The 25,674-nt window shown below is 39.9% G+C and overlaps 11 protein-coding genes across 11 annotated transcripts; 4 read left to right on the top strand and 7 right to left on the bottom strand.

Annotated features, from left to right (window-relative positions):
* Window positions 1-1,467: 1,467 nt before the first annotated feature.
* PKNH_1468200 (Drosophila nmda1-like protein) lies at window positions 1,468-2,340 on the top strand (the record flags this gene model as incomplete). Its single annotated transcript, XM_002262521.1, has 1 exon — window positions 1,468-2,340. One exon carries the CDS (start codon window positions 1,468-1,470, stop codon window positions 2,338-2,340), a length of 873 nt encoding a protein of 290 aa, XP_002262557.1.
* Window positions 2,341-3,654: 1,314 nt separating this feature from the next.
* PKNH_1468100 (conserved Plasmodium protein, unknown function) lies at window positions 3,655-4,506 on the bottom strand (the record flags this gene model as incomplete). The annotated part of the gene is made up of 1 exon (XM_002262520.1): window positions 3,655-4,506. One exon carries the CDS (start codon window positions 4,504-4,506, stop codon window positions 3,655-3,657), a length of 852 nt encoding a protein of 283 aa, XP_002262556.1.
* A 1,768-nt stretch (window positions 4,507-6,274) lies between these two features.
* PKNH_1468000 (conserved protein, unknown function) lies at window positions 6,275-6,688 on the top strand (the record flags this gene model as incomplete). The annotated part of the gene is made up of 1 exon (XM_002262519.1): window positions 6,275-6,688. The coding sequence occupies one exon, from the start codon at window positions 6,275-6,277 to the stop codon at window positions 6,686-6,688; it is 414 nt and encodes a 137-aa protein (XP_002262555.1).
* A 930-nt stretch (window positions 6,689-7,618) lies between these two features.
* PKNH_1467900 (pre-mRNA-splicing factor RBM22, putative) lies at window positions 7,619-8,791 on the bottom strand (the record flags this gene model as incomplete). Its single annotated transcript, XM_002262518.1, has 1 exon — window positions 7,619-8,791. The coding sequence occupies one exon, from the start codon at window positions 8,789-8,791 to the stop codon at window positions 7,619-7,621; it is 1,173 nt and encodes a 390-aa protein (XP_002262554.1).
* A 1,099-nt stretch (window positions 8,792-9,890) lies between these two features.
* Window positions 9,891-10,979, bottom strand: PKNH_1467800 (methyltransferase, putative; the record flags this gene model as incomplete). The annotated part of the gene is made up of 1 exon (XM_002262517.1): window positions 9,891-10,979. The coding sequence occupies one exon, from the start codon at window positions 10,977-10,979 to the stop codon at window positions 9,891-9,893; it is 1,089 nt and encodes a 362-aa protein (XP_002262553.1).
* Window positions 10,980-11,659: 680 nt separating this feature from the next.
* On the bottom strand, window positions 11,660-12,220 carry PKNH_1467700 (tRNA-splicing endonuclease, putative; the record flags this gene model as incomplete). The annotated part of the gene is made up of 1 exon (XM_002262516.1): window positions 11,660-12,220. The coding sequence occupies one exon, from the start codon at window positions 12,218-12,220 to the stop codon at window positions 11,660-11,662; it is 561 nt and encodes a 186-aa protein (XP_002262552.1).
* A 727-nt stretch (window positions 12,221-12,947) lies between these two features.
* On the bottom strand, window positions 12,948-13,607 carry PKNH_1467600 (U3 small nucleolar RNA-associated protein 11, putative; the record flags this gene model as incomplete). The annotated part of the gene is made up of 1 exon (XM_002262515.1): window positions 12,948-13,607. The coding sequence occupies one exon, from the start codon at window positions 13,605-13,607 to the stop codon at window positions 12,948-12,950; it is 660 nt and encodes a 219-aa protein (XP_002262551.1).
* Window positions 13,608-15,237: 1,630 nt separating this feature from the next.
* PKNH_1467500 (dipeptidyl aminopeptidase 2, putative) lies at window positions 15,238-18,373 on the bottom strand (the record flags this gene model as incomplete). The annotated part of the gene is made up of 9 exons (XM_039113715.1): window positions 15,238-16,160; window positions 16,269-16,393; window positions 16,524-16,553; window positions 16,739-16,946; window positions 17,050-17,103; window positions 17,267-17,322; window positions 17,556-17,724; window positions 17,891-17,999; window positions 18,293-18,373. 9 exons carry the CDS (start codon window positions 18,371-18,373, stop codon window positions 15,238-15,240), a joined length of 1,755 nt encoding a protein of 584 aa, XP_038970082.1.
* A 2,072-nt stretch (window positions 18,374-20,445) lies between these two features.
* PKNH_1467400 (uncharacterized protein) lies at window positions 20,446-21,513 on the top strand (the record flags this gene model as incomplete). The annotated part of the gene is made up of 1 exon (XM_002262513.2): window positions 20,446-21,513. One exon carries the CDS (start codon window positions 20,446-20,448, stop codon window positions 21,511-21,513), a length of 1,068 nt encoding a protein of 355 aa, XP_002262549.2.
* A 376-nt stretch (window positions 21,514-21,889) lies between these two features.
* On the top strand, window positions 21,890-23,167 carry PKNH_1467300 (conserved Plasmodium protein, unknown function; the record flags this gene model as incomplete). The annotated part of the gene is made up of 1 exon (XM_039113714.1): window positions 21,890-23,167. The coding sequence occupies one exon, from the start codon at window positions 21,890-21,892 to the stop codon at window positions 23,165-23,167; it is 1,278 nt and encodes a 425-aa protein (XP_038970081.1).
* A 286-nt stretch (window positions 23,168-23,453) lies between these two features.
* On the bottom strand, window positions 23,454-25,631 carry PKNH_1467200 (serine/threonine protein kinase, putative; the record flags this gene model as incomplete). Its single annotated transcript, XM_002262512.1, has 1 exon — window positions 23,454-25,631. The coding sequence occupies one exon, from the start codon at window positions 25,629-25,631 to the stop codon at window positions 23,454-23,456; it is 2,178 nt and encodes a 725-aa protein (XP_002262548.1).
* Window positions 25,632-25,674: the final 43 nt, after the last annotated feature.

The raw sequence follows: 25,674 nt of genomic DNA, 5'->3' as shown, positions 1-25,674 counted from the left end.
TGGGCCGAGGAATTTTTCTTCACCGCTTGGTCAAGCACAGGCGCGTAAAATTGTAAGGCGCAGACATGGGCGCACAGCGGCGAAGGAGAAAAGCAGGGAGGTAAAATTTGGGGTGGTAAAAAAACTGGGAGTTTAAATTGCGGAGTCAAATGGGAAAGTTACGCGCCAAAAAAAAAAAAAAAAAAAAAGAAAAAAGAAGAAGAAAAGAATAAAAGAAAAAAAGAAAAAATGAAGAAAAGAAAAAATGAAAAAATGAAGAAAAGAAAAAAAAAAGGAAAGTGGAACCCCGCACGAAGCGCAACGTACAAATGAATGAAAGGACCAAAAAAATAAATTATAGTAAGCAAATTCCCCAGTCAAAGGACCAACATTTCAAACTTCAATTTGCTAAATCGCAAATTGGCAATTTCCATGACGACGTTTTTTACATGGGGAGGGGGAAAAGGAAGAAGGAGCATCCGTCATTGCACCGTACCAGTGCCCACAAATCAATAAATACATAAAATACCCCCCCTCCGTATAAATGCCAATTTAAATTTTATAACCTTTCCTTCCCCTCCTGCATTTATATATATATATATATATAAAAAAAAAAAAAAAAAAAAAAAGGAAAAAGAAAAAGGAAGAAAATGCCATGGAATTTTTTTATTTTTTTTTTATCAAGTTCAAACTTTTTTTATCCGAACAAAAAAAAAAAGAAGAAGCTGTTACTGTAAATTAAAAAAAAAAAAAAAAAAAAAATAGAAGAAAAGCGAAAACGTAAATTTTGCCTATTCGCAATTGAGTCAAACAAATCGCGAAGAAGCGAACGAACCAGATTTCCTCCTCCATCCCAACATATATAGGGGGGCGAAGCATTTTATGCGTTTCGCGTAAATTGTACGTTCGTACGTGAAAACGAGGTAGGCCACAGTTTGTTCATTTTTATGTGTATCTGCCCGTGCGTACAGCATCATGTGCGCTTGGGGGCAAGGGCACACGCATTTGCATATATATTACGTATATACTTATCTTTACATGTGAACGTTTTTCATCCCGGTCGCTCTCCTACTCCCGGCGTACTGCAATTTTTCCGGCCCCCCCCAAAAAAAAAAACAAGAGAGAAAAAAAAAAAAAAAAAAAACAGAAAAGAAACAAGCAAAGAAACAAGCAAAGAAACAAGCAAAGAAACAAGCAAAGAAACAAGCAAAGAAACAAGCAAAGAAAAAGAAGAAAAAAAAAAAAAACAGCTACTGTGCCACTGCAAATGTGCATGTAATCCCTCTTCCCTAATATAGATCCCCCAGGAAGTGTCACTCCAGCCTCAAGGACCTACCACCACGTGTGTATGTGTGTGTGTATTATACGCCCGTAAAAAATATTTGTATAATAAAATTTATACGCAGATTTATACCGTGAACATCTGCCTGTGGACCATCCCATATATAGAACAAGATTCATCCTTCTAACGATCCCTCCAAGTGCAACATGTATAACAACCAGAATGGAATGCCAGCCCCCCCAGCCAACGGGGGCCAAAGCTACGGAGCTGTATACAATCACGGATCATCCTACAATTACAATTATGGACAAGGAAAAGGAAACAACGAACAGAAAGGATACTATTATGATGCACCGACAAGGGCCACAGCAGCCAATGGAGGATTGTACGATGAATTTTCTCTTAACGAATTCTCTTCCACCAAAATTAGACATGGCTTTATTAGAAAAGTATATTCCATATTATCCATCCAACTTTTGATTACTTTTGGTTGTTCAGCATTAGCAGTTCTCTACCAACCATTTAATGCGTTTATAGTGGCCAATTACACTCTCTTCTTCGTCCTCGGTATCATTTTAAGCTTACCAATAATGATAGCCTTGGCTTGTGCACCAAATATAGCAAGAAAATACCCTAGTAATTATTTTCTACTTCTTTTAATAACTCTTGGTATGACACTTATTGTAACATTAGCAAGTGCGAGAACAAATTCAGAAATATTTTTTTATGCCTTTGGGACAACATCTGTTGTGGTTGTAGGGTTAACGATCTTTGCCTTTCAGACAAAATGGGATTTCACCGGATGGTACGTATACTTGTTTATGGCCTTCTTAATATTAATGGTACTAGGCATTGTAGGCATTTTTGTGCGTAGCAAAATCTTTAACTTAGTATTTGCAGGAATTAGCGCCTTCCTACTTTCCATTTCCATCATCGTGGATACCCAACTCATTATTGGTGGAAAACACAAGAAGTATGAGTTCTCCGTTGATGACTACATTTTTGCCACCTTGGCTCTGTACATGGATATAATTAATTTGTTTCTTTCCATCCTATCCATTTTTTCCAACGCCGAATGAGCTGAACCCATTGAACTGGGTATGCATATACCGCCCTGCGCGACGACCTAACCGACTGACTAGCCTACCGAATGTTACATGTGAAGTTATGCTTACTACACTATGTTATATACATATATACATACTCATATACATATATATATGTATGTAGCGCAAAATAAATATATTGAGTTACCAACCTGCCGTCGATATCACTCCCACCTATGCATGGGAGTCTATTCCCCCACGCCCAAAAAAAAAAAAAAAAAAAAAAAAAAAAAAAAAACAGAAGAAAAAGTGAACACACACTTGTGTATGTGTGTATGTACATATGCGCGGCGGCGTGTGTAATTATACATCTGCAAACATCTGTTGTATTTTTCTTTTTTTTTTTTTTTTTTTTTTTTTTACGTTTTAAATATATAATTAAAAACCTAATTTTTAATGTATAAAGAAGAGCATGTTTTCATGTAAAATAAAATTTATATAATGATATAGAGAGGGAAGAAACTTTCTTTGCACACCCAGTGGAGAGGGGGGGTGAATGACTTCTCGCCCATTTGGGATGACTACCGAATGCTCACCTATACGAACAATTGAAGCGAAGCAATCTATCCCACGTACCCCGTAGACAGTATGCTTTTTTAATTACGGTACCAGACGGACAACTTCGTCATTGCCCCACCACAACAGGGGGTAGAAATGCCAAGAAAAGGCTAGGTAGAAGAACCGAATACACGAACACCTCTTCACATATCTGTTGTATGTGTACACGAAAAACATTGCCTTGTGCATTATCTGTTTTCAATGAATCATACATTTTCATGAACTGTTTGGCAATTGGGGGATTATTTTATTTTATTATTTTTTATTTTTTTTTTTTTACATTTTTACTTCTTTACAAAGTGGACGCATACAAATAATATCTTTTTGTGACTTGTCCAGATTTACGAAAAAAAAAAAAAAAAACATTTACTGAGTAAAGGCAAAGTGTGGGCTAAGCAAATTTCGCTTTAGTGTAGGAGTTTATTCCCATGGAGTGGGGTGCTCAATAGGAAACGAACACATACACACAGACATTTGCGCCATGCACAAGTGGGGTGGCCATTTCTGATGGTCTGTTTTCGAAAGGTATATCCTCCAAAAGGAAAAGTACGCAATGTGCGAAACGTGCGAAACGTGCGCAACGCATGTGACGTGTACAAAGGGAGAAACATGGCAACGGTTCGTCACCGAAAATTTTGCCGCTCATGTCAGGGACAGTAAACAATTTTTCACAGGGACACCCACATACACAGACAAACATGCACACATAGGGCGTGCCGCGTTTGCCACCTACGAAATGTAACCGCTCAGTTTCTCCCATGTGTTTTTTATATTAAACTTGGGCGAGTCCTCCACGTGCAGAGAATTCTTCCTGTTGTCGTCAGCTCCTTCCACGTCGATGCTTTGGTTGACCGTGTCCACGCCTGTTTTCTCGTCTGCTTCCGCTTCCACTTCTCCTCCTGTCGCCTCCCGCGCGAGCGAATTTACAACGCACACTTCAGAGACCCTGCTCTCCTCCCCTATGATCTTATTGCTGCGTACGGTTATGAGGCCATTCGAAGACAGTTTCCTGTTGACCAATTCGGACTGGCTGCGCTCGCTTAGGTAGGCCTCACTGTCCCTTACATTTCTGAACCTTTCCCTATACTTATTGAACAGAGAATCATCCGCATTTTTTGTCTTCTGTACACCCCTGTAGTCTAAATTTTCGTAGCTTACGAAATCTCGGGTTACTGTTTTTTCCTGCGAACTTGGTTGAGGAATCGCGCTAGGAATTTCTTCGTCGTCGTTTTTCCCTTCGTCCACGTTTTTTTCCTCATCAGTAATGTTCAAAAGTTTGTAGACATGCTCTTTTAATATGTAATACAACTTCTTGTACCAGGGGAGGTGCCCATACTTGGAGTTCTCGCACTTGAAGCAGGAAGATAATTTCGATTCGTTCAGTTTATTTTTCCATTCGATTTTTTTAACGGTGAAATAATCAAATGTATCCTTTTTTGTTTTTTCATATTCTGAGCACAACTTGTCCAACCAGTTCATTTCACTCTTTTTCTTCTTGGCAATTTCCTCCTTCTTCCTTAGGTTAAAAACTGCTGTGGATTTGTCCACGGAGTAGGCGTAGAGCTCCGCTATCCGCCTCATCTTGGCACGTGCGGGGGTGAGCAAGTGGAGAGGTTCGCAAAATTGCAGGCGAGCAAGCGAAAAAACGAACAAATATACAGATAGACAGATAGACAAATTGACAATATACAGATCGAGTGACAATTTTCTTGCGCTGGAATATAAAACTGTTTCCAACTGATCAACAAAATGAAGTGTTAAAAACAACGGACACTAAAAACGTTTGTATTTTGCATTTTTTCATATGAACAGAAAAAAAAAAAAAAAAAAAAAATAGCTAGTTTGCTCTAAAGGAAGAAGAAAAAAAAAAAAAAACATCAAATGGAAAACACACTTACAGTCATGGCTTTTTTTTTTTTTTTTTTTTTTTTTTTTTTTCTGTCCTCAAAAAGTGCAAAAAAAAAAAAAAAAAAAGCTCTAAAAGGGTAATCGCGTTTTACGTAAATTTTCTCATTTATCAAGCCATCAAACTGGAATATAAAAATGGGGAATAACATCATATCGCGTCAGGCAATGACGAGTGGTAATTAATTTCTATTATTCTTACAACTGACATACCACACAAAGTTAACATTACCAACCTTTCAATGAACTGTATTCTCCACTTGGAGTATGCGTCAGTGAAATACACAAGTGTACACAGAACCTCGTGGTGACACACCCTTTCCAACGTAACAAAAATTGGATTAGCCAGTTGGGAGAAAAGGTCCATTTTTTTTTTTTTTTTTTCACCCTATCACAAGTGGTAATTACTATGGTGTTTCATTTTACAACGTCCCCCACAGGCGTGATGTTTGAGCTGACGTTGTTACAGCAATAGGGTACTGTCTGTAGGGAAGAAGAGAGGAATTACTAAAAAGGGGGGTTGCTGAACAAGCAAATTGTGTTGTCTCTGTTCATGCTTTTCGATAATGCGAGAAATTCTTGCCAATGAAACGGTTGTCAACGTGGTATGGATTTCCCCTTTTACAAAATCATCTTCTCAATGGTTCGCTAATTGCTTAAAAAAATTACCCAGCAGTGGATGGAATAATATTTTACAACCGCGCATTCCCACATTGCTAAATCCCAGTGCTTTCCACACCCGCAGGGTACTTTGCGGAGCTCGCCTCCCCCAAAAAAAAAGAAAAAAGAAAAAAGAAAAAAGAAAAAAAAAAAAAAAAAAAGAAGAAAAAAGAATGTATTAAAATAATATCATGTCATATCACGCCATAACAAATAAAACTAAAGTTAAATTAAATTAAACTGACATTGTGATGGTTCACTCTTCAAGGGAACTGCGGCCTATATACCCAGCGGAATGGTGGCAGTTTTGAGAGAACCAATGGATAACCATTTTTTCCGCAAAAGTACGAACAAGTTAAGGATGCCACAAAATCGCAGCTTCTATTTTACAACAAATTACATTGAAAGGAATATGCCGCTCACAAAAGTCTAACCATATGGAGAAATCTTCATAAAATAAACTATTTTTTTAAGTTACTTATATGTGCACGTAAAAACATGCACAACTTCCCCCCAGGTCCATTTTATCCAAGGGAATAATATTTTAATGCTTGTGTAGCGGTAGCATCAGAACATCCACTTTGTATTTCCACAAAAAGAGAGTTTTTTTCTTCAAAAAAAGGGGGAAAGTCACCTGGGAGAAGAGTAAATAATTCGTCCCAATAGAAGAGCATTGGCACTTTAATTGTCCTCGTTTTTACGTAGCCCTTTGGTGCAGGACTTGTTTCCCCTTCCCCCCCCCCCCCCCCCCCCTTACTAGCTTAGCCATCATTTTTTTCCTGAAATGTCTCTTCTCAAGCTAATATATGTAATAGTGATGCCCCTGGGCATAACGCTCCTTTTATCCTGCCTGCTGAAAATAAGATTCCTTGTACGGTTCAGTTACTCATTTTGTCGCAAGCAAATTGGGGACACCCCTATCAGAATCGTCTCCCTAATTTTACTCTTAAACTTCATGCTCTTCATCACGGAATCGTATAAATTGAAGTATGGTGTGAACAAAATATACAACCCGAAGGAGGCCATACCGGGGCTGTCAGATGAATACTACAAAATTTACAAATGGAGACATGAGCGTAACTGGTGGATTGGCCTTTCAAATTTGTGCATATGGTTAATGTTGTGGAGGTCAACGGGGATAATTAATAATTACGTTAAGTACTTGGAGAACAGGAAAGCACAGATGCACCTTTTGTGACGGGGGGAACAGCAACTTGAAAGGGAAAGGATACACGCGAAGAACCGCTCAGGGAAAAGTTGCCAAACGAGCATTTACCCCGCCCCCTTGGGCTTAGTTCACTTTCGTTTTGTTTTCTCCCTCTTTATTTGGAACGTACACTGGGCCACAAACAAATGTTTATGTGTCTCACATTTTTCGTTTTTCCTTCATGCATCACTTTTGTGTCATTAGTGTACCTGTCTTCTTCTTACCTGGTGCGCATTCTACATTTTTTTCTTTTTTTTTTTTTTTTGTTAACCATGCTACATGCTCATATGTGTGCACAGCTAGCCAAAATGGCAACAGCTATGAAAATAATTTTTTTTTTTTTTTCAATTTGGCACATTTAGTGTTATTACAACGGTGGAATCCCCTACCATTACGTGAAAAAAAGAAGTGCGGATTGTTTCCCCTATTTGTACTTTTTCCTTTACACATTAGTTTAACGTACGAGTTTGTAAAAGTTGTTTTCACTTCAAAGTTGGTGAAGCGGTATGATTTACTTTATGACGAGATCAAAAGAAATTTTTTTTTTTGTATGACTTGTTCATACAAAAGAAAAAAACTACTTTACCAATGTAGCTCCGCTGCTCGACCAGCCTAGCACAAAATTTCGCTTAATTTAAAAAAAAAAAAAAACAAATGCGCAAAATCATAGATGGATGAATGAAGTTCGAAGGAAGGGTGCCCTGAAAGACGGCCTAAAAAAATGTGCGTGCAGAACACAAAGCAAAACAGAGCAACGCAGCTCAGCGGAACGCTTGGCCTCCCTCTGCCAACGAATGGTTCCCTCGAAATGTGCATACCAGGGAGGGGGGCAGGGGCAAAAAGAGGTTGCCAACTTTAACAAAAAAAAAAAAGTGTGCCAATAAAGGGTAACGCGACCAAGGGTGGCATGCCGCATCGCCGCTACTTGCGCTGCTCCGCCTCGGAGGGGCGCATAGACAAATAGGGTGCGGAGTTAGGTGCCTTGGGATTAAAATTGTAATTCTGATAAGGGAAGAACATAGGGCGTGCAGGCATCATCATGCCGGGTGGTGGCGGAGCATCTGCTTTGTTATTTTTCTTCATAAAATTGACATTCCTCTGGTTTTGCCACTTACTGTTGTACCACCCATGTGCAGCAGCCCCTGGAGGAACTCCTCCGCCTCGTGGGGGGGGCACAAGTGGCGCAGAACCTCTGGGCATTACTTCTTCCTGGAGAATAACGGTTAAGTTGGAACCATTCAATTCGAGGCCATCTTTATACGTCTCTGCCGCTTTCTTTGCAGATTGTGAGTTTGCATATGAAATGAACATTTTGGAATCCTTAGGGATCATTTTAATTGATTTTATTTCACCAAATTTTTTAAAACAATCTTTAACATTAACCTGACTTACAGCTTCGCTAATTCCATGAATACAAATGTTGTTTGCCATAAATCGGTTATCTTCATTTTGCTTTTCATACCTTGTAAGTATTTTTTCAGCTAAGACATCATTTTCTCCAGTATACCTACTTTTAATATTTTGATTACTTAGCGATTTGTCCATGTGTATTTCTTTATGAAGATAGGGACATTCTGCTCCTCTATTACATTCATTTTTTCTCCAAAAACTACAAACCCTTGCCATATTTCTTTTAAAATAAGGATCCCTCCTTCTCAATTTTGATAAATCCATATTGCCCCTATCAATTTTGTTATACGTATTGGTATCAAGATTTTTTTCCACTTGTTCCAAAAAAAAATTCCTATTCGTTTCATTTTCTGGCATGGACACAATACTCGTTTCTAGAAATTTGTCCCTGACTTGTACAGGTAAATTATATTGTAAATCAAATAAACATGTCTGGCATACATTTTTCACTTTTGCACACATGTTACAGATAATTGTTTGTTTGTATCGAGACTTCTGCCCTGGTTTCCATCTAAATAGGGTGAAGGGGTTATTGCAAATTTTACACTCTTTTCCATTTTCTTCTTTTATCAATCGAACGTAGGGGTTTTCTCCTAGGCACGTTTCACAAAGTATGGGGAGTTCTGCGCTTTCTGCTCCTTGTTTTTTCACGTCAGCCCTAACGTTGTGTCCGTATCTGTCCATCTTGTTGTGATGTGCTTCTGATAGCGGTTATCCGCGTCTTGGTTGAAATCGCTTGCCTATAAACGCCTATATATCACCATAGGAGTAGCTCAGTAGAGTTCCACACTCAGTTGACTGTGTCCCTCTCTATACATGGCCACGTCCCGTTTCCTGCATCCCGCTCTTCTGAATATATATATATATATGGAAGAAGGCGTAGCACTCTTTAAGAATTATATAGTGCGTTTATAATCAGCCATTCGATTATGAACAGTTTGGTAAAATTAACTACATACGAAAATATCCCTTAAAAAAAAAAAAAAAAAAATGACTACCTGTGTAGGGGGGGGGCACATAAAAAAATGATGCTGTGTGCCGGATAAGCGGGAACGTGACTCCACTAACAGGTTCCTGGATCAGCCCTATATATGTACACGGACGGTATGGCGAACTGTACATAACTCAATCACAAGGCATACGTTATGCTGTATTCGCCCGTAACCTTGGATCACTACGTATTAAGAACAAATGAAGTGAATCTCCGTCGACGCGTTGAGAGTAACAACGCCAGGTCACCTTCGCCCTTCTTCAGGAATGGCAACAAACGGCAGTGGCCGCAAATCGTTACATTTACTTTTTGTAAAAGGAAAATTTACGTATTCGCAAAATGGGGTGCGCCGCACGTGTTTAGCTTAAGCGGCACTGTTCAGGTGTTTTCTTTTCCCTTTTTTTTTTTTTTTTTTTTTTTCCTCCATATTTTAAAGTCCCTCCTTAGTTGCCCTCACAGGATAGAAACAGAAGAGTACGGTGTAAAAGGAACACTACAATCCAATCTGTTGGACGACATTCCCCTCACGCTTTAAACCAACGTCCATTTTGAAGGCCACTTATTTTTTCCCGCACGCTGTAGAAAATGGGGTATATTTCATGTATGTCTCTACGCGTGGGATCTTTCTTCCTTTTCCCTGCAGTGTAAAAGGGACACGTTAGGAGTGTGCATACGGAACTATTCACAAACAAGATAACGGAAAAAAAAAAGAAAAAAAAAAAAAAAAATGCAAAGAGGACCCCCCCTTTCTCTATTTCAACTGCACATTTTTTTATATCGCCAACCCCCCTCCTAGCACTTCCTAAAAATAGACTGCACCCAAATTCGCTTCATCTCCAAATTTCGTTTCCTATTCTTAACGATCCTAGTGATGTACCCATTTTGCACTTCCTCGAAAAAGCCATTTTCGCAAAAAAGGGTTCGAAGCTCTTCCGTTTTGAAAAAGTACACAAAGGTTTTATCCCCCCGAACGTAAAAATTTTCAGACATTTTTTTTTCCTTCTTGTTGGCAAATCTCACTTGTGCCAAATCGTACAGTCCATAATCGCGTAACAAAACGTAGCCTCCTCTTTTTAAATACCTGTACGCATGGTAAATAACATTCTTCATTTTCTCCGGTTGTACTGAGGATAAAACGTAAATGAGCAGAACGATATCCACCGTCCCTACGTCACACACCTCGGTGGAAGATACCTCAGGCGATGTTATGTCCACTACGCACGTTTTTATTAAATTTCCCATTTTTTTATAACGTCTCAGTTCGAAAATATCGGAGCTGGCGTCTTCCTCTTGGGAGTTTTCCTCATTCTCAGTCACTTCAAGGGCATTTGTCTGCACGTTCTCCATTTCCCCCACCTCGTTGCCGACTCCGTGGTCTGCCTCTTCTCCCGCAGCATCCTTCAACTGCTCATTCAAACTAATCACCCGGTTCCACTTTTCATTCAACAGATTTATTGCATTTTTCGAAAAGTCTATCCCGATGCAGTTTAAATGTTCGTACTGCATTAGTAGAGGTATTAGCGTATTTCCGACCCCGCATCCAATTTCCAATACAAGCTTCTTCTCCTTACTACTCCCCACTTGTGTTGCGCCTTCCCCACCGTCTTGTATGGCATCCCCCGTCTGCTCTTCATTTATGGAAGTCTCTCCCCTGAAGATGTGGTCGAACTCGATTCTTATCCACTTCCTATCTTTAAAAAAATTCGTTTTGTAATGATGGTAAAACTTATCCCAGTTCTTTTTCGTCTCATTTATGAGTTTCTCCTTCTGGCACTCCCGCAAAACGCGCCGATTGCTTTCAATAATTTTCTTCTCATTTTGTATTGCTTCTTCTGAAAGGGTAAAGTTCACCACAATGTCGGAATCAAAGAAGGGTCTCATATTTCCTTATTAGAAAATTTGGATAGGGGCACAAAATCAACACAGATGGCAAACAGGAAGAGAAAAAAAAAAAAAAAAAAAAAAAAAAAAAAAAACACCTGACTTGTTCATACAAATTGGTACCAATTTTGTTCAATTCTAGTTTTTTTTTTTTTTTTTTTTTTTTTTTTTTTTTCCCTAGCTAGCCATACGTCAAATTGGTGGTTATGCCCCATTACAAGTTTGGCGCACAGTTCACATAATTTAAAACTTCCTTATTTTGGTTCCTCCCTGACAAGTGTTGTAAAAGCGGCTGAACGAGCAGAACGAATTTATACCTCTGCGTATTCGCTCTTTCCGCCGTTTCGTGGTACCTAATTTGCAAGAAAAAATAATTTTCCTGCGCTCTGCACATGTTTTTAATTGGGTTAACACATTTGTCAATTTCAAGATGGGGTTCCTTCCACAGCTGGTGCATTTACGAATGCTGTCGTGGTAGGTCTATGTGTGTTACTGTTAAACTTGGCTCCCTTTAGTGATAAATATTGTGAAAAAAAAAATTATGGCAAAGTAAAACAAAGCAGAGTACAGAAAAACACATGTAGAGCAGGTGCTGCCTCGCAAAATATACGAAGCCATGCGCTTATGAAGACAATTGCGAATTCATCAGCCCTTGCAATCACCACTACCCTCAGGGACCTCTATTTATAAGAGTAAACCTTCACGTAAACGATGTTATCTGACAGATCTGATGTTTCTCTCCCTGTCCGCAATATTAAGATGACGTTTTTTTTCACGCTACGTGATACCCTCAACATGCGAATGAGATCTCTAATCACATGGTCTCTACGCACGCTATACACAACGTAAACAGCGTGAGTATATTGTTCACCGTCTAGGTAAAGTAAAAAATGTGCTCCATAAATATCTCCCCTCCTCACTATGTAACCTGCCTTCTCGAAATAGTCGACATACATTAGCAACGATTTATTTTCCCCTTGATCATCGCTACACACCTGGGTACTTTTTCCCACTTGCCTTCTGCTTCCATTTCCTTCCTTATATGCAAAATTCGTTCCACGTTCTGTGTGGAACTGCAAGAAGTTAAGAAACTCGACCTGCGTCTCACTGTCGTAAAGGGAATCATCGCTGTTACGCTTTTTCGAATTTTTTTCTAAGGCGTCGATGATGTAATCGTCTGCATTCCGCTCGTCGACCTCCAATTCGTAGTGCTCCTTTTTATACTCGTAGATAATTTTCATTGTGCCGTGGTGAGAATTCCCTTTCGGGGTTTCTTCACTGAGCGGCCAAGTAACAGTACATCACGAGGGGATCATTCTCATAACACACGCCTGGGTACATTCGTGTGTACAGAAACTGCTAAAACAATATACCACCTTTTTCATTTGAAATAAATTGACCTCCCATATGCCCCAACATTTCTCATCCTTGACAACGCTGTGGACAATTATTATGCCCTTCTCATGAGCAAAGCATTTGGGCCGGGTACCAATTGGACCCCTTCGAAATTTTCGCAAAAAATGTACATTCTTTGTGTTAACAAATTGTTCTGCCTATCTGTGGCGTTTTTTTTTTTTTTTTTTTTTTTTTTTTTTTCCTCTCTCTCTCCATCCGCGTGGCGTAAATCGAAGTGTTAACCTAAATGAAGGTTTCGCCTGGGGCAGGAGAGGAGGCACACACACACACAAAAAAAAAAAAAAAAAAAAAAAAAAAAAAAAAATAGAAAAAAGAAACAAAAACAGGTTAAAGAGAAAAAAATGCCAAATAAAAAGCATAAACAATACCTTTATCAAACGTGCGTAAAAACTGGAGTACTCAAAAAATTATCATGTAACTCCCCCTCAAAAAAAGCATTAGCAATCGCAACATATGTAGGTGATGGGGTACTGCCCCTGAGGAGGCGACACAAAAAAAAAAAAAAAAAAAAGTACTTCTTCACTCCTTTTTCTTTGCCCGTCACATGATATCCTATCTCAAGCGTGGCGCAAAGAACCGATGAGGAGCACCGCCAACACCCTTAAGGACACAATACCCATCCACATTTTTATATGTATTTGCATACATGTTATCCATCTTCCTTATTCGTGACAGGACATTTTTTTTTAAGTTAAGCAAGGAATTGTATCTCCGCTGATAAACGAGAGCTCTGCTTTTCAGTTTTTTCTTTTCCGCCTTCAGCACATAGGTAGTGCTCATGGTAGTCTCCTCCTTATCGTTGTAGAGTTCATGTGAGTTGTTAAAGAGATATCTGAGGGGAATATTTATGTAATAATTTTCCAGCGCTTTATTTATTTTTTTTAATTTCCTGTATAATGCATTCGTTTCCTCCTTCAGATGGTTCCTCTTGTTTTTTAAAACAACGTCTGTCTTCTGCACTTTCTCCTCTTTTTCTAACTCGTTCGTGGCATCTGTTATCCTTGAGTGAACCATACCCGTATGGAACTCATCCGGGTTTCTGTTCATAATTTTTTCCTTGAGAACATTTTCTATTTTTTTTTTTTTTTTATATATTTCTCTCCTCTTTCCATAGTCCACTTTTTTTTCCAACTCCCCCAGGTGTAGCCTCTCCTTGGCTTGCCCTCTTTCCTGGTAGCTCCTCTTCGGAATTACATTCTTGTAGCTCGACATTTTTTCTTCCTTCTGTGTTTGTGGCTCCCTCTGGGGGGGATGCGTATTGTTTTGTGTGAGTTCTTTACGTGACCGGAGGGTCGTGGTGGAGAGCGCTCAAATGGATCTCCTTCAACCTACAAATTGATGTCAGCGTCGATATGCAGGCCAGTACGAAATCGGTAGAAAAGCAAAGGTACTTCTACTTTTATCACCTTCCGGTGGGCTACTTCCTTATTTGTTGTTTTTATTATACCTGTTGGAGTTGGAACTCCCCACTTTTTACCTTAAAAATGCGCACCTGAAATGGAAAGGGGCTCTACCACCTACCGCACGGAAAAAACAACGCTTCTCCCAATTAAAATTAATACTGTATTTTCTAGGAGCACGTTAAAATGGTGAGTCACGTGTAGGATTCGCTTCGATTGATGCATTTCTCCTTTTCATTTCCCTTTCTGCGAAAGCTTTCCTCTCCCCCCTGTAATGATCCTCTGCACAAATTTCTTAATCGTAATTTTACTACTGCCGAAGCATCCCTCAGTGGAGTGGTTCCCTTTTTGCCAAATAATCTTCCCCTACGCCTTAACGGGAAAAAAATCCAAGTGACGCGAAAAATGATTAACAAAATTTACCACATCCTGGAGATTTTTCTATATGCCACTTTTAAAAAAAAAAAAAAAAAAAAAAAGGTTTAATTTTTTCCTCCAAGGATTTCAAGTTAACCGCTCGGCGACCGCAAATAAATAAATAATGCGACACCAAATATTATGGGTTGCAAACCCTATGATATTACATTATTTATTTATTTTTTTTTTTTTTTTTGCCCCACATTCTTATCGCACTTTTTTAATGAAGAAAAAAAAAATTTAATTCTACTTACATAGCATTCCCTATTTTGTATTCCTTTTTTCTTTTCTCTTTTTTTTTTTTTTTTTTTTTTCTATCATTCAGTATGTGATTTACGGAAGCATGAATTACCCCGTCAACATTTCCGTGAGGACCGCACCGTGGTGAAGAATTATCCGTATCGCTTAATCACCTGATGGAAGGAGTGCTATTCCGAAAAAAATAAAGTTACCCTTCCATAGGAGAAATCTGCTAGGGTGATTAGGGCGGGGTATCAAATGGAATTATCGCGCATTTCGCCATTCGATAAAAATGGCAAGAGCAAACATGGAAGTTGTTTTACCGTATAGCTATACAAAACGCTTTAGGATTACACTTTTACGCGTAGGCATAGACACACATCAGGGGTGAAAGGGTAACCTCAACAAAGGTCCTCAAATAAGGGAGAAAAAAAAAAAAAAAAAAAAAAAAAAAAAAAAAAATTCACATGGTGGGATTATATTTTTTATTGGAGCACCCAACAACATGGCATACATTTCAGCTGTCCTTTGGATGGGATACATTTTCCCGGGGCATATTTCCTTAACCAATTTTCTGTACCTCCCCCCCTGAAAAGAAAGGGGGATGTTTTTCCTATTTTTTCCTTCCCCTTTTTTTCCTCCCCCTTTCCTTTGTTAGCCACTCCAATTTGGTCGGATTAAACATTTTCTTTCTCCTTATGTGGGGTGTACATGCTGGGAGGCCTCATGACAGATTCACCTTCTTTTCGTCACTTTTACCACTTCCTTGAAAACCAACTTTTCCTTTACCTCTCTTCCCCGCTTATGTTGCCCGCCCGGCCACGCGATAAGTCTGGGTCCAGGAAAACCGCCTGCGTCTCAATTCCGGCGAGGTTCACGCCCCGCTGGAACTTGATGTATCCCTTATAACCCCATGTCTTACCCCAAGTATTTCGCACCACCCAGTATTTAATCAAGTTACCTCCTTCCTGTTCTTTCTCTACTTCCCCCCATCCAACAATGGTCACAGCATGGTTGGTCTGCTGCCATCCATTGAAACCCTCATTTGGTATGTCGCAAACCTTATTTTCATGCGTAGCGATGTCGTACATACTATTTTGCTTTCCTAATTTGTACAAACCAAGTAACTGTGCAGTAGCATTTATTGCAACCACGATGGGTCCATTTGAATAAATCTCTTTCATCATGTCAAACTCATTGGAGCATTCATAACAACCACTAACATAATTATACTCTCCTACAAAAAAAAGATCCTTCTCTTTGTAAGTTGTAGACGTGATGTTGTTGTAAGAACCCATACTCATTTCACACTTGATGGAATCACTCATTCCGTAAGGAAAAGAATCTTCCGCTGGAATACCAAACTCGTACAAATGTTTACCCACGAGAAAAGGAAACCCTCCATCACACCCCTGGTTGTATGGCGAACAACTCAGAATAGACTGGTAAGACAATTTTGGAACAGTTATTTTTTTTCTGTATTTTTTAAAAAGACCAATTTCAAATCTTTTTTGAAGACTGTAGAGAGTCGCAATGGAGTAGCAACTTCCGCAGTTCATTTGGTCCTCCACGTCTTCCTCAAAATTGTCATCGCTGAATGGATCGCCCCAGGTAAATGCCTTCGGGAGGGTCAAGCGAATCTTCACCTCTTCGCTGTCTTCCTTTCGGCATCCAAAAATTCGTTCCTTTGTGCGTTGGTAAATGCTCACTTGCGTAAGGGGGAGGGTGGTGGTGGAGGAGGAGAAGATTAATTATTATGGGGTGTACAAACTGGTCTCCACGCCCAAGCGCAGGATAATTAAAAAGGAAGACTTACTCAAACTCGTCTTGGGAACACCGTGTGGACTCCCCGAGGACAGCCTTATCTTCGTATAATTCGACCTCTGCTTGATAGAAGCAAAACTGAGTTGTTTCTCTGTGGGTAATAATATATTCCCTCCTCTATTTTGGTTAAAAAAAAAAAAAAAAAAAAAAAGGGAGCAAAAATGATGTTTCTTTCGTCGAAAAAGTCAAAATAGCATTTTGGCTAGCTACACACAAGGAGGGAAAGGAGGGGCGAAAAAAACATTACGTCCAAGTAGAAGAACCCATCGACTTCTCACTATATCGAAAAGGAAGGAATACATTCAGGATTTTTACTAAAATTGCAAAATTAACAAGGAAATGCATTGCGATCTTTCGAAGTTGTGATACGATGCCTGTCTCTCTCCTGCTCACGTTCTATTTTTCCTCTCTCCCTCACTACTACCACCCCCTTCGGAGGTATACAACCCTCTTGTTCGTTACCGTTCCTCTGTACTAGGCGGACTGCTATGCGCACCGTGAATGACAAAGGAGGAGATACCCACATCTTCCTGCTTTCGTCCGTAGAAGCATCCCCACTGAAAAACTTTTTTCTTTTTATCATTCTCATGAACCCGTTCATGGAGAACCCATCCAAGCAACGTTCTTGTAGGATCTGTTATATAACAGTTGCTATCTGTAGAATCCTTGTCTGTAAGTGTGTGTGGGGGGGTGGATGACACATGAAGGATGCTCTTGACTTGGGAGTTCCATACCGAAGGGGGGAAATGTAAGATCCCATGTGTGTATCCTACTTTCTATCGGCTCAGGACATTTTTTGGAGTTGGTCCGTTCATATTTGAATAAAGCTACGGAGGGGTAGAAGTTGCGATGTGATGGAGGTGTCCATTTTTTCATCTGCTCAGTTGAGCTGATCTGAACATGGAACGAACCGACACCTGGGGGGAAATCACGAACAGGACACAGCGACGACCTGATAAAACCTCCTCCGGCATATTTTCCCAACCGTACCGAAGTATCGCCTTCCGGGAACCCTTACTTCGAACCCTTCATCATAAACCATAGTCCTGCGTAAGAAAAAATGGAGACAATGAAGGAAGCGTTTCGTAAGACAATTCCTAGGGGGGATGATCAAGTGAGTGACTGGGTAGCCGCTTACTCTATGGATATACTGTACACACCACATGGGGATACCACATGAAGACACCACATGGATGGAACTACCCGGATAGGTCTTTCCCTTATCCTGTGGAGACACTCAATTAGTGCCAATCACCCCCCCATTTCTACATCTCCATACCAGTGCCCGATGATCCCATTAGTGTTCGCATCCCTCACTGCCAAGTAGGTCCAGTTATTCCTCTGATTGAGTTTGTCTGTCAAATTAATTTTTTCTGTGGTTAGCTTCATTGATGTGGTCTCCATCCCTCCGTAGTTATTTTCTAAAAATCTTTCATACTTTTTCAATTCTAAATTGAAGGGAAGAAGACAACAGAGCAGGGGCAAATCACTGCGTCTATGTTAATGTGCGAAAGTGCAACGAAGCGTCAACACAAGATGAATGGTAATAGACAAATTCACAAATGCGCTTCTGCGTGCGTATGTGTGTGCGCATGCCCTTTGGTGGAAGCATACGCGGATCCAAATTTTGGAAATTTCGGTTGGGAATCCCTCCCCCGCAGTGTTCCGGCTTGTCGCTCAGTTCCTCCGTCTGGCTGATGTCCCAAATGCCTGCTACATCTCCCTGTAGTGAGAATAGTGCAGAATTTACAAAACAGGAACTAGAATATCAATACGTTGCAAGGTAGTTCTGAAAACTGTACACTCTACACACACGATAGTTATTTCGACTCCCCCTCCCACCCACCCCCCAAAAAAAAAAGGAAACCTCATCACCATCCCGTGGGTTGTGAATTTTGCTTCACACCTCATTGAAACTATCAGGAGGCGTTCTCTCCATCGATAGAAAGAATTTCCATCCATATATGTATTTGCACGTTTTCACCTGATCAGTACCCCTCCCCTTGAGACACTTACCATCAAAGCGTGTATGGGAAGATCCCCCTCCACATAGCGAACCAACAAAAAGAGGAAAGAAATTACCAATAGATATTTCATGGGGTGCGCCTTAAAGAAGATACTCGATCATGCGGTAACACAAGGACAATGTCTGCGTCGAGGGGGAACCGTGATCATCAACAACACTTGCAGTGATGTCCACAACGACCTCTACCGAAAACTTGCAGGTGAGGCAACTTGATTTGGTGCACCTTCCTGATGTCACTCCGGGATTCCTGCGTACACGCCCATGTACGTCACGCCCAAGATATTTCCCCTCAGGAGAGCAAATGCACAATTTTGAAAAAGTTAAAAAGGGAGATAAAGTGATATAGACGCAAGCAGGTGGAAGGAAAGACAGGAGAAAAATGGAAAAAGAAAGGAAAGTCCCCTCTCCCTAAGTTATATTTTAACAACTTCTCCGTTCAAGTCACAAAAGAGTGACCTCTTCATCCAACAAAAAAAAAAAAAAAAAGGAAATAACGTGTGCATTTAGACGTTGCACATGGTCTCGGTGGACAGATCATTCTTTACATATAATACACATCGAAAAAGTAAAAGCGATGTTCTCAAAAGGGACACCTTAAGCGATAGATAATTTAATGTTTTGACAAGACATGAGATTGATTAAATACATCGCTTCTCCTTCTCCATCTCCAGGAAGTTTTTCCAAGTTCCCTTTCCCCACGTGCGATGCACGACATCCCCCCTGTAATTACACATAAAAAAAAAAAAAAAAAAAAAAAAAAAAAAAAAAAAAGTGTTCAAAAAGTGGATCCCTTTCAAAAACAATTGTGTCCTTGGCATTTTTTCTCCCATATCCATGGGATGCAATCAAATTAATGAAAATCTCAAAAAGAAAAAAATCCAACCAAGGAGGGCACACCATCAAATCCGCGTGTTCATTTTATTATTATTTTTTTTTTTCCCTTCCTTTGTGACACACAGACAAAAAGGGTAGACAAGCGATGCAGGTGTTTGTTTGGCCCTCCCTCGTACACACACACCAGTTGTAGTTTAAAAGTCCAAATCTCGAAAGCGTAGTAACCTCTCCTTAAGAGAACTGCAAACTACGCTTAAACATACCACCCGGGAAGATACCCACCTCGTATAACGGATTGGTAAAAAAAAACGCATCTTCGTGGCGAAATTCGTGCAGGGAAAAAGGAAAAAAAAAAAGTAAAAGAAAAAGAAAAATGTAAGGATGATCATTTGCCTATCCCCCTGGAGGGGAAGGGGGGCGAAGGAAGATGCGTTTGGGTTGGGAATTCCATCCGGTTTTACCTCCCTTTTCACATTTTATCAATCCCCTCCCCGCAGAGCAGCGTACACGACATCATCCTCTGCACACACGAACTCAAAGGAGGAAAAAAAAAAAAAAAATAAATAAAAAAAAAAGATTAAATGGAAACTTTGTCCAAAACGATAACCAACATTTCTTCTTTGAAAACATTACCGTTGATGCGGAAGGGAAAGACTCAGCTGAACTTTAAAAAAAATAATTTACACTTTTCCTGTTCCAGCGCAAACGCATGAACGTGTCTTTTTTATGTGGACCCTCTCGTTCCCCTAGCTGCATAACCTTCCATTCCTCGGAAACATGTTTCAGTGTGTGTATACCCTCCAACAGGGTTGGTAATTTTTTTTTTTTTTTTTTTTTTTTTTTTTTTTTTCCAAGTGAGATGTTGAAAAATTCGTCGGATGAATTGCAAAATGGGACAGAACAAACTGCCACTGCGTGTAACTGAGTGGGGAAAATTTCCTTTGTTTGATAAATTCTACATGGTCGCGTGAACGGGTCAAAAGGGAGGGGTGCACATAGACAGGTACATGTGTTTTTACCTTCGTTGCGTGCACATTCCCCCTACGTGTGCGCGGAATCTTCAGAACTGCCCGCAGAATTTCCTTCCCGCCAAAAATGAGAACACGCGGATAGCTATCTGAGCGACGACTCTCACAGTGATGCTCGCGGAGGCAATGTGTGAAAGCCGAAACTTGCCACCCGCAGAATAAAACATTTGTGCCACCCACCTGTTCACTAAATTGACGTTGCGCAAACAAACTGATGCACACTTCTGCAAACCTTCTAAACCACTCCCCTTAAAAATAAAACGAAGAAAAAAAAGGGGGAAATGAATCAGCTGTATTGTTTACATAGACAAATGAACGAAAAAATGAGGAAGATTGAGAACCCCCAGAAGGATCCATGCCACAACACAGTGATTAGACCGCCTTTGAAAAATGCGCAGGGGGTGGAAGACAAAAGAGGAAATGTGGCATTCTTGGTAAGCATGAAAAACAAGGATATTCAAGAAAAAAGTGTGGACGGGGAAAAAATAACAGATCATTCAGAACACTCCCAAGGAGAGGTGGCAGTACCCTCCCGAGATGAGCGCGAAAAATACAACGAACTCTTCGATGCCAAAATGTATTTGCCTCCACTGCGCGCCAACAAAAGAGAATTAAATTTTTTTTTCAAAATTTTGTCTAACGCAATGGAAAAAAATAACAATAGCAATATCTACATAAGTCTGATGAACATACTGTGCAAAAACTTTCCGTCGTACATCGGGCTATTTGCACACTTGTGGTTTCAATGCAAAGTGTTACTGGCGGAGAAATTAATTTTAATTGAATTTTTCAGGCAGTTAAAAATAAACTCGGAAATAATCAACCATTTTTTTAATTACGGTTACGACTCCTTCGAAACGATCTTGTCAATAACACCACAGGAATTGAAAAACATTCAGGAGTTTAATAAAGTCACCTGGCTTCCAGGACATACGTTTCGCTTAAAGATGATTTTCTCTAAAATCGAAAAATATTTTAATTTGTTCATTCAACAGAACGATGATTATGTACAGAAAATTAAAAAATTTATTTTAAACAGAAGGAAAAAAACGGAGCTAACTGTGCAGTTGTCCCTGGAATGGCAACAGAACGACCGCAGCGAGTGCAAGATGTACAAGTCTCAAGTGGGTAGTAATACCAACCCGCAAGTCTTGCCCCAATGGGCCCATGATGACAACATAAATACCTATCAACGATATATGTCACAAATTTGGAGAAACAAAATTTTTTCATATAACTCTACTCCAGATAATTCATTATATGCAAATAGAACGTTCTTAAAAAATTATTCCTGCTCTCCTTACCCTGTGTTGCGTAGCCTTCAGGATTTTTTTTCCCTCGGCTGTTAAGTTTGACTTCCTTTGTACTGGATGCGCAAGTGGTAATCCCACAGTTTGTATTTTTTTCCCGTTCGCTGTAGTTGGTACATGTGTGCATCGCAAATGATGCACATTCGCGTCTACACGTAAGGAATGTGCAACGGGGGAAAGGATCCACAAAAATACCACCTCCCTTTGTTGCTCAGTTGGCTTAAAAGCGGTACAACACCTTCCAGTCCCTTGGAGGTGTGGTTATATAACCAAATGGTTTGGTAGCTACATTGTTTCGCATAACGAAATGGCTACTTTTTTTTTTTTTTTTTTTTTTTTTCATCATTTTACCTGACCTGGTCATACAATTTTGATATACCCCATCTGTCTACACACATGTTCTCACCTTTCGAACATGCTTTATGTGTCTTTGCTTTTCCTCACTCGCGTTGTAATCCCTGTTGGCCTCATTCATGTGCTTCTCTTTTCCCATCTTCCACAACTGTTGCGTCCTTCATCATGCTACCAACTCTGGAGTCCCAACAGTGACTCCCCGGGCAAACCCTTTTGCCTGAACAAATTCGAAAATTATGAACAGTTCAGAAAAAAAAGCTCCCCTCTTTCTCCCAATTTAAAATGTGTGCAAGGAGCGGGCGCAAATACAACAAGGGCTTCACCACGGGCGGATAAAGCTAAAGTATCCATTCTGATTACCTCTCCAGAGGGCGCCAAAATTTACAGATTTATCACCATACTGCTCATCTACAACTTGGTAAAAAGAAAATCGGAAGAAAAATCACCTTTGGGGAGAAGTATCAACGTGGATGATAACGACGCAGTAAATGATGTCCTGAGCATCCCCATCATATCCATTGGCAAATCCTGCAACGCTGTCCTAAACAATGATGGCACAAGAAGTGACCTCTGCGACATGTTCCAAAATGTTGTGAAAGAATTCCCAAAGTGTATAATAAATCAGAACGATTTCCACCAACTTAACAAAACCGTTAAAAGTTTGAACATCGTCTTCACCCCAAGCAAGGCCAATTCTGTAACCCTCCACAGGGAATTAACTGCCAATTTCGAGAAACACAAAAAGGAAGGAACCCTCAACACAGAGAACATTATCTGGGTTGCATCATCCATTAGCAAATCCAATTTTCACGATAAAAAAAGTGAGTTCACCCCGTTCGGAAGGAAAGACGAGGACGAAGAAGAAGAAGAACGCAGCGGTCACCTAACCGTCACACGAATTAACTGCTACGACACCAAAAAAGTTACATACAAAAAAAACGAAATGGAGATTGAGAGAAAGTCCATTATATGCCTCATGAGCAACAGCACCGTGGTTTCCTTTTTCCAAAACTTTGGAAATAATTTTGCCGCCACCCTCTGCATGGGAAGAAATTCATACATGCTCGCAAAAAAACTAAATTTCAAACATGTCCTTTATCCCGAGGACTCAAAAATGGAATCCTTCCTGATCATGCTAATAAAGTTGTACAACGAATTACGAGATAAATTCGGCACACAGTACGATGTTGTGCTGACGCGGGAGAAAGGCAAAAATGACTACTTGGTCAGAGCCCTCACTGCAGAACGGATACCATATCGAGTTGTCCCATGCATAAGGACACACTATCACGGGGAAGGGATTCGCTTGCTTTACTCCATCCTCTCATCCAATGTGTAAAAAAGGAAAAAAAAAAAAAAAAAAGGGGAGGAGAAATAATACTCAGCACGCAGGATGGGAAGAAGGAATTACGAAACCCTCCTTTTTACGAAATGATCACACAAAAAAAAAAAAAAATAAAAAAAAAATAAAAAAATAAAATAAAAAAAAATAAAAAAAAAAAAAAAAAAAAAAAAAAAAAAAAAAAAAAAAAAAAAAAAAAAAAAAAAAAAAAAAACATAAACGAATGCACATGAAAAAGCATATAGAGAAACACACACAAAATGGAGCACACAAAAGCGCATACTCAAATGGAACATTTTTGGAACTCCTCCAGGAGTTCTGAAAATTTGTCATTTTTATCAGACGCAATAAACTTGCTCGATGGGTGATAAGTGGCCCCATTGAAGACATCTACGCCCGTGTTGAAAGCAACCTCCACCTCCTTTCCAAATTTGGCTCCACCATAGGAAGGAAAATAATTTTCCATGTTGTCTAAATCGTCGTAATTGCTTATACTGTTGAGCGTATCATTTGTCATGTCTGTGCCGTTTTTTGTGAAGTTTATTTCGTCCACGCTGGGTGCGTATTTAAAGGGCTCATTATTCATCGTATCTTTAAAAAAATTGGCATGCTGAAAATTGGCATGGTTAAAATTGGCGTGGTTAAAATTGGCATAATCAAAATTGGCTAGGTCTTCCTCGAAGAGATCGTATTGGTTTCCTTCTCCTTGTCCATCCTCAGTCGGTGTACCTCCAGCTGTGACCGCCCCATTGTTTCCCTTGGAGGCGTTCCATGGGTCGAAGAATTCCTTGAAGTCCCTTTGCTCCTGAATCATGTTTTCCTTTAAGCCTTGGTTCATGTTGGCAACTTCCTTTCCTACTGGAATGCCATCTTCCTTTTTTCCGGTTGAATCTGTCACTGCATCTCCTCCCTCACTGCGATACGTGTTATCACAATTCCTGTCACACCCAAACTCCATGTCGAAGCCAAACGTATTCATCTCCCTATCCAAAGTTATGTCTTTCAAAATGTTGTTTTCCCTCCAACTGCTGTATTCGGAATTTCCTTTCTGCTCCTCCGTTTGGACAGTATCCCCGTTCAGGTTGAGAAAATCTTCACAGAACTCGTTCTGCGTGGCGCTCCCAAGATCGGCCACGCTGCCCGAACTTTCAATGCTGATCAGCTGACCTTCCTTGGTGGTGCTACCTAGCTGTACGGTGTTATCATCCGGTTTGTTGGCGACATTGTCCTGTTTCGTGGTGTCAACCTGATTGGTGGTGTCAACAACCGGTTGGGTGGCGGCGCTGTCCTGTTTGGTGGTGGTGTCACCCAGCTGAGATGAATTCCCCTTCAAGGGATCCTGCGCCAGTACGCTGGGGGAGAAGAACTTGAAGAAGGTTCGGGGGGCACTCTTGGGTACCTGCGTTTGGTACTTGTGTGAGGAAATCTTCACATCCAAAATCCGATCGTTGCTTATTTCGATCACCTCGTTCTCCTTGTTCAAATTCAGTTCATTAATTTTTTCAAAAATTTGGTTCACCATTTTTTTAACATCACTGGGGATATGCATGAACCACAGTTTCAAGTCTGCATAATTCTCCAAAATAAATAAAAGAGTCGTAGAGTCTAGCCGCTTCTCTGGGTTCTTATTCAACGTCATTAGCAAAATAGACATTATCTTTTTAGAGTATTTTAAATGGTATGGAATGGTAAAGCTTCCATTTATTATGGACAGTAAGCTCTTGTGCTCATTCTGAAAAGGATGCACTTTAAAAAGAAGCAAATACAAAATACAACCAACCATCCACACATCTACTTTGCAGGAAATCTCTCTATTAGCATACAAGTCAATTAGCTCTGGAGGCCTATACATGAAAGTTGTATCTCTTTCAATCTCCTCCTTCAAAATATTTAGTGAATCCTTTGTTAAATCATTTGGGAAGAACGAAGTGGATACACTATGTGAACAAAAATCACATATTTTATACACTCCATTTTTATCACAAAGGATATTCTCCAATTTTATGTCTCTATGTATGATTGGTATTTCCTGCGTATGTAAGAAATTTAATCCGTTGACTATATCCTTGATAATTTTGACAATATGGTTTTCCTTTATTTTTTCTTTATTTTTTTGAAATATGTTTAACAGATTTCCTCTCTCACAAAAATCCATCAACATGATAACTATTCTGTTATTGTTCTCACTTATGATGGTTGATCCAAAATACTGTACGATGTTTTTATGTGGAGGTAAAGTTTTAAGGATTTGAATTTCCTTCTTTGCCATTTCCAACTTCTCCTTGTCTTGGCAAATTGTCTTCTTTATGGTGTATGATTTGTTTGTGTTTAAGTCTTTAGCCAGATAAACAAATGAGTAAGCCCCTTCCGAGAGCAACTTCTCCTCCCTGATGGTTTTCCCGTTAATGTTGTACACCTTCCCCCCGATCAGGGTCGTGCAAATGCTCCTCAGCTTAAGCATTTTCCCTTCGCTACTTGTTTCTGATGTTGGCACTGAGTCGTCC

Source organism: Plasmodium knowlesi, assembly GCF_000006355.2.
Source record: "Plasmodium knowlesi strain H genome assembly, chromosome: 14".
Lineage (NCBI taxonomy): Eukaryota > Apicomplexa > Aconoidasida > Haemosporida > Plasmodiidae > Plasmodium > Plasmodium knowlesi.
Note: the sequence above shows the minus strand (reverse complement) of the source record. Positions and strands in the feature narration are given on the sequence as shown.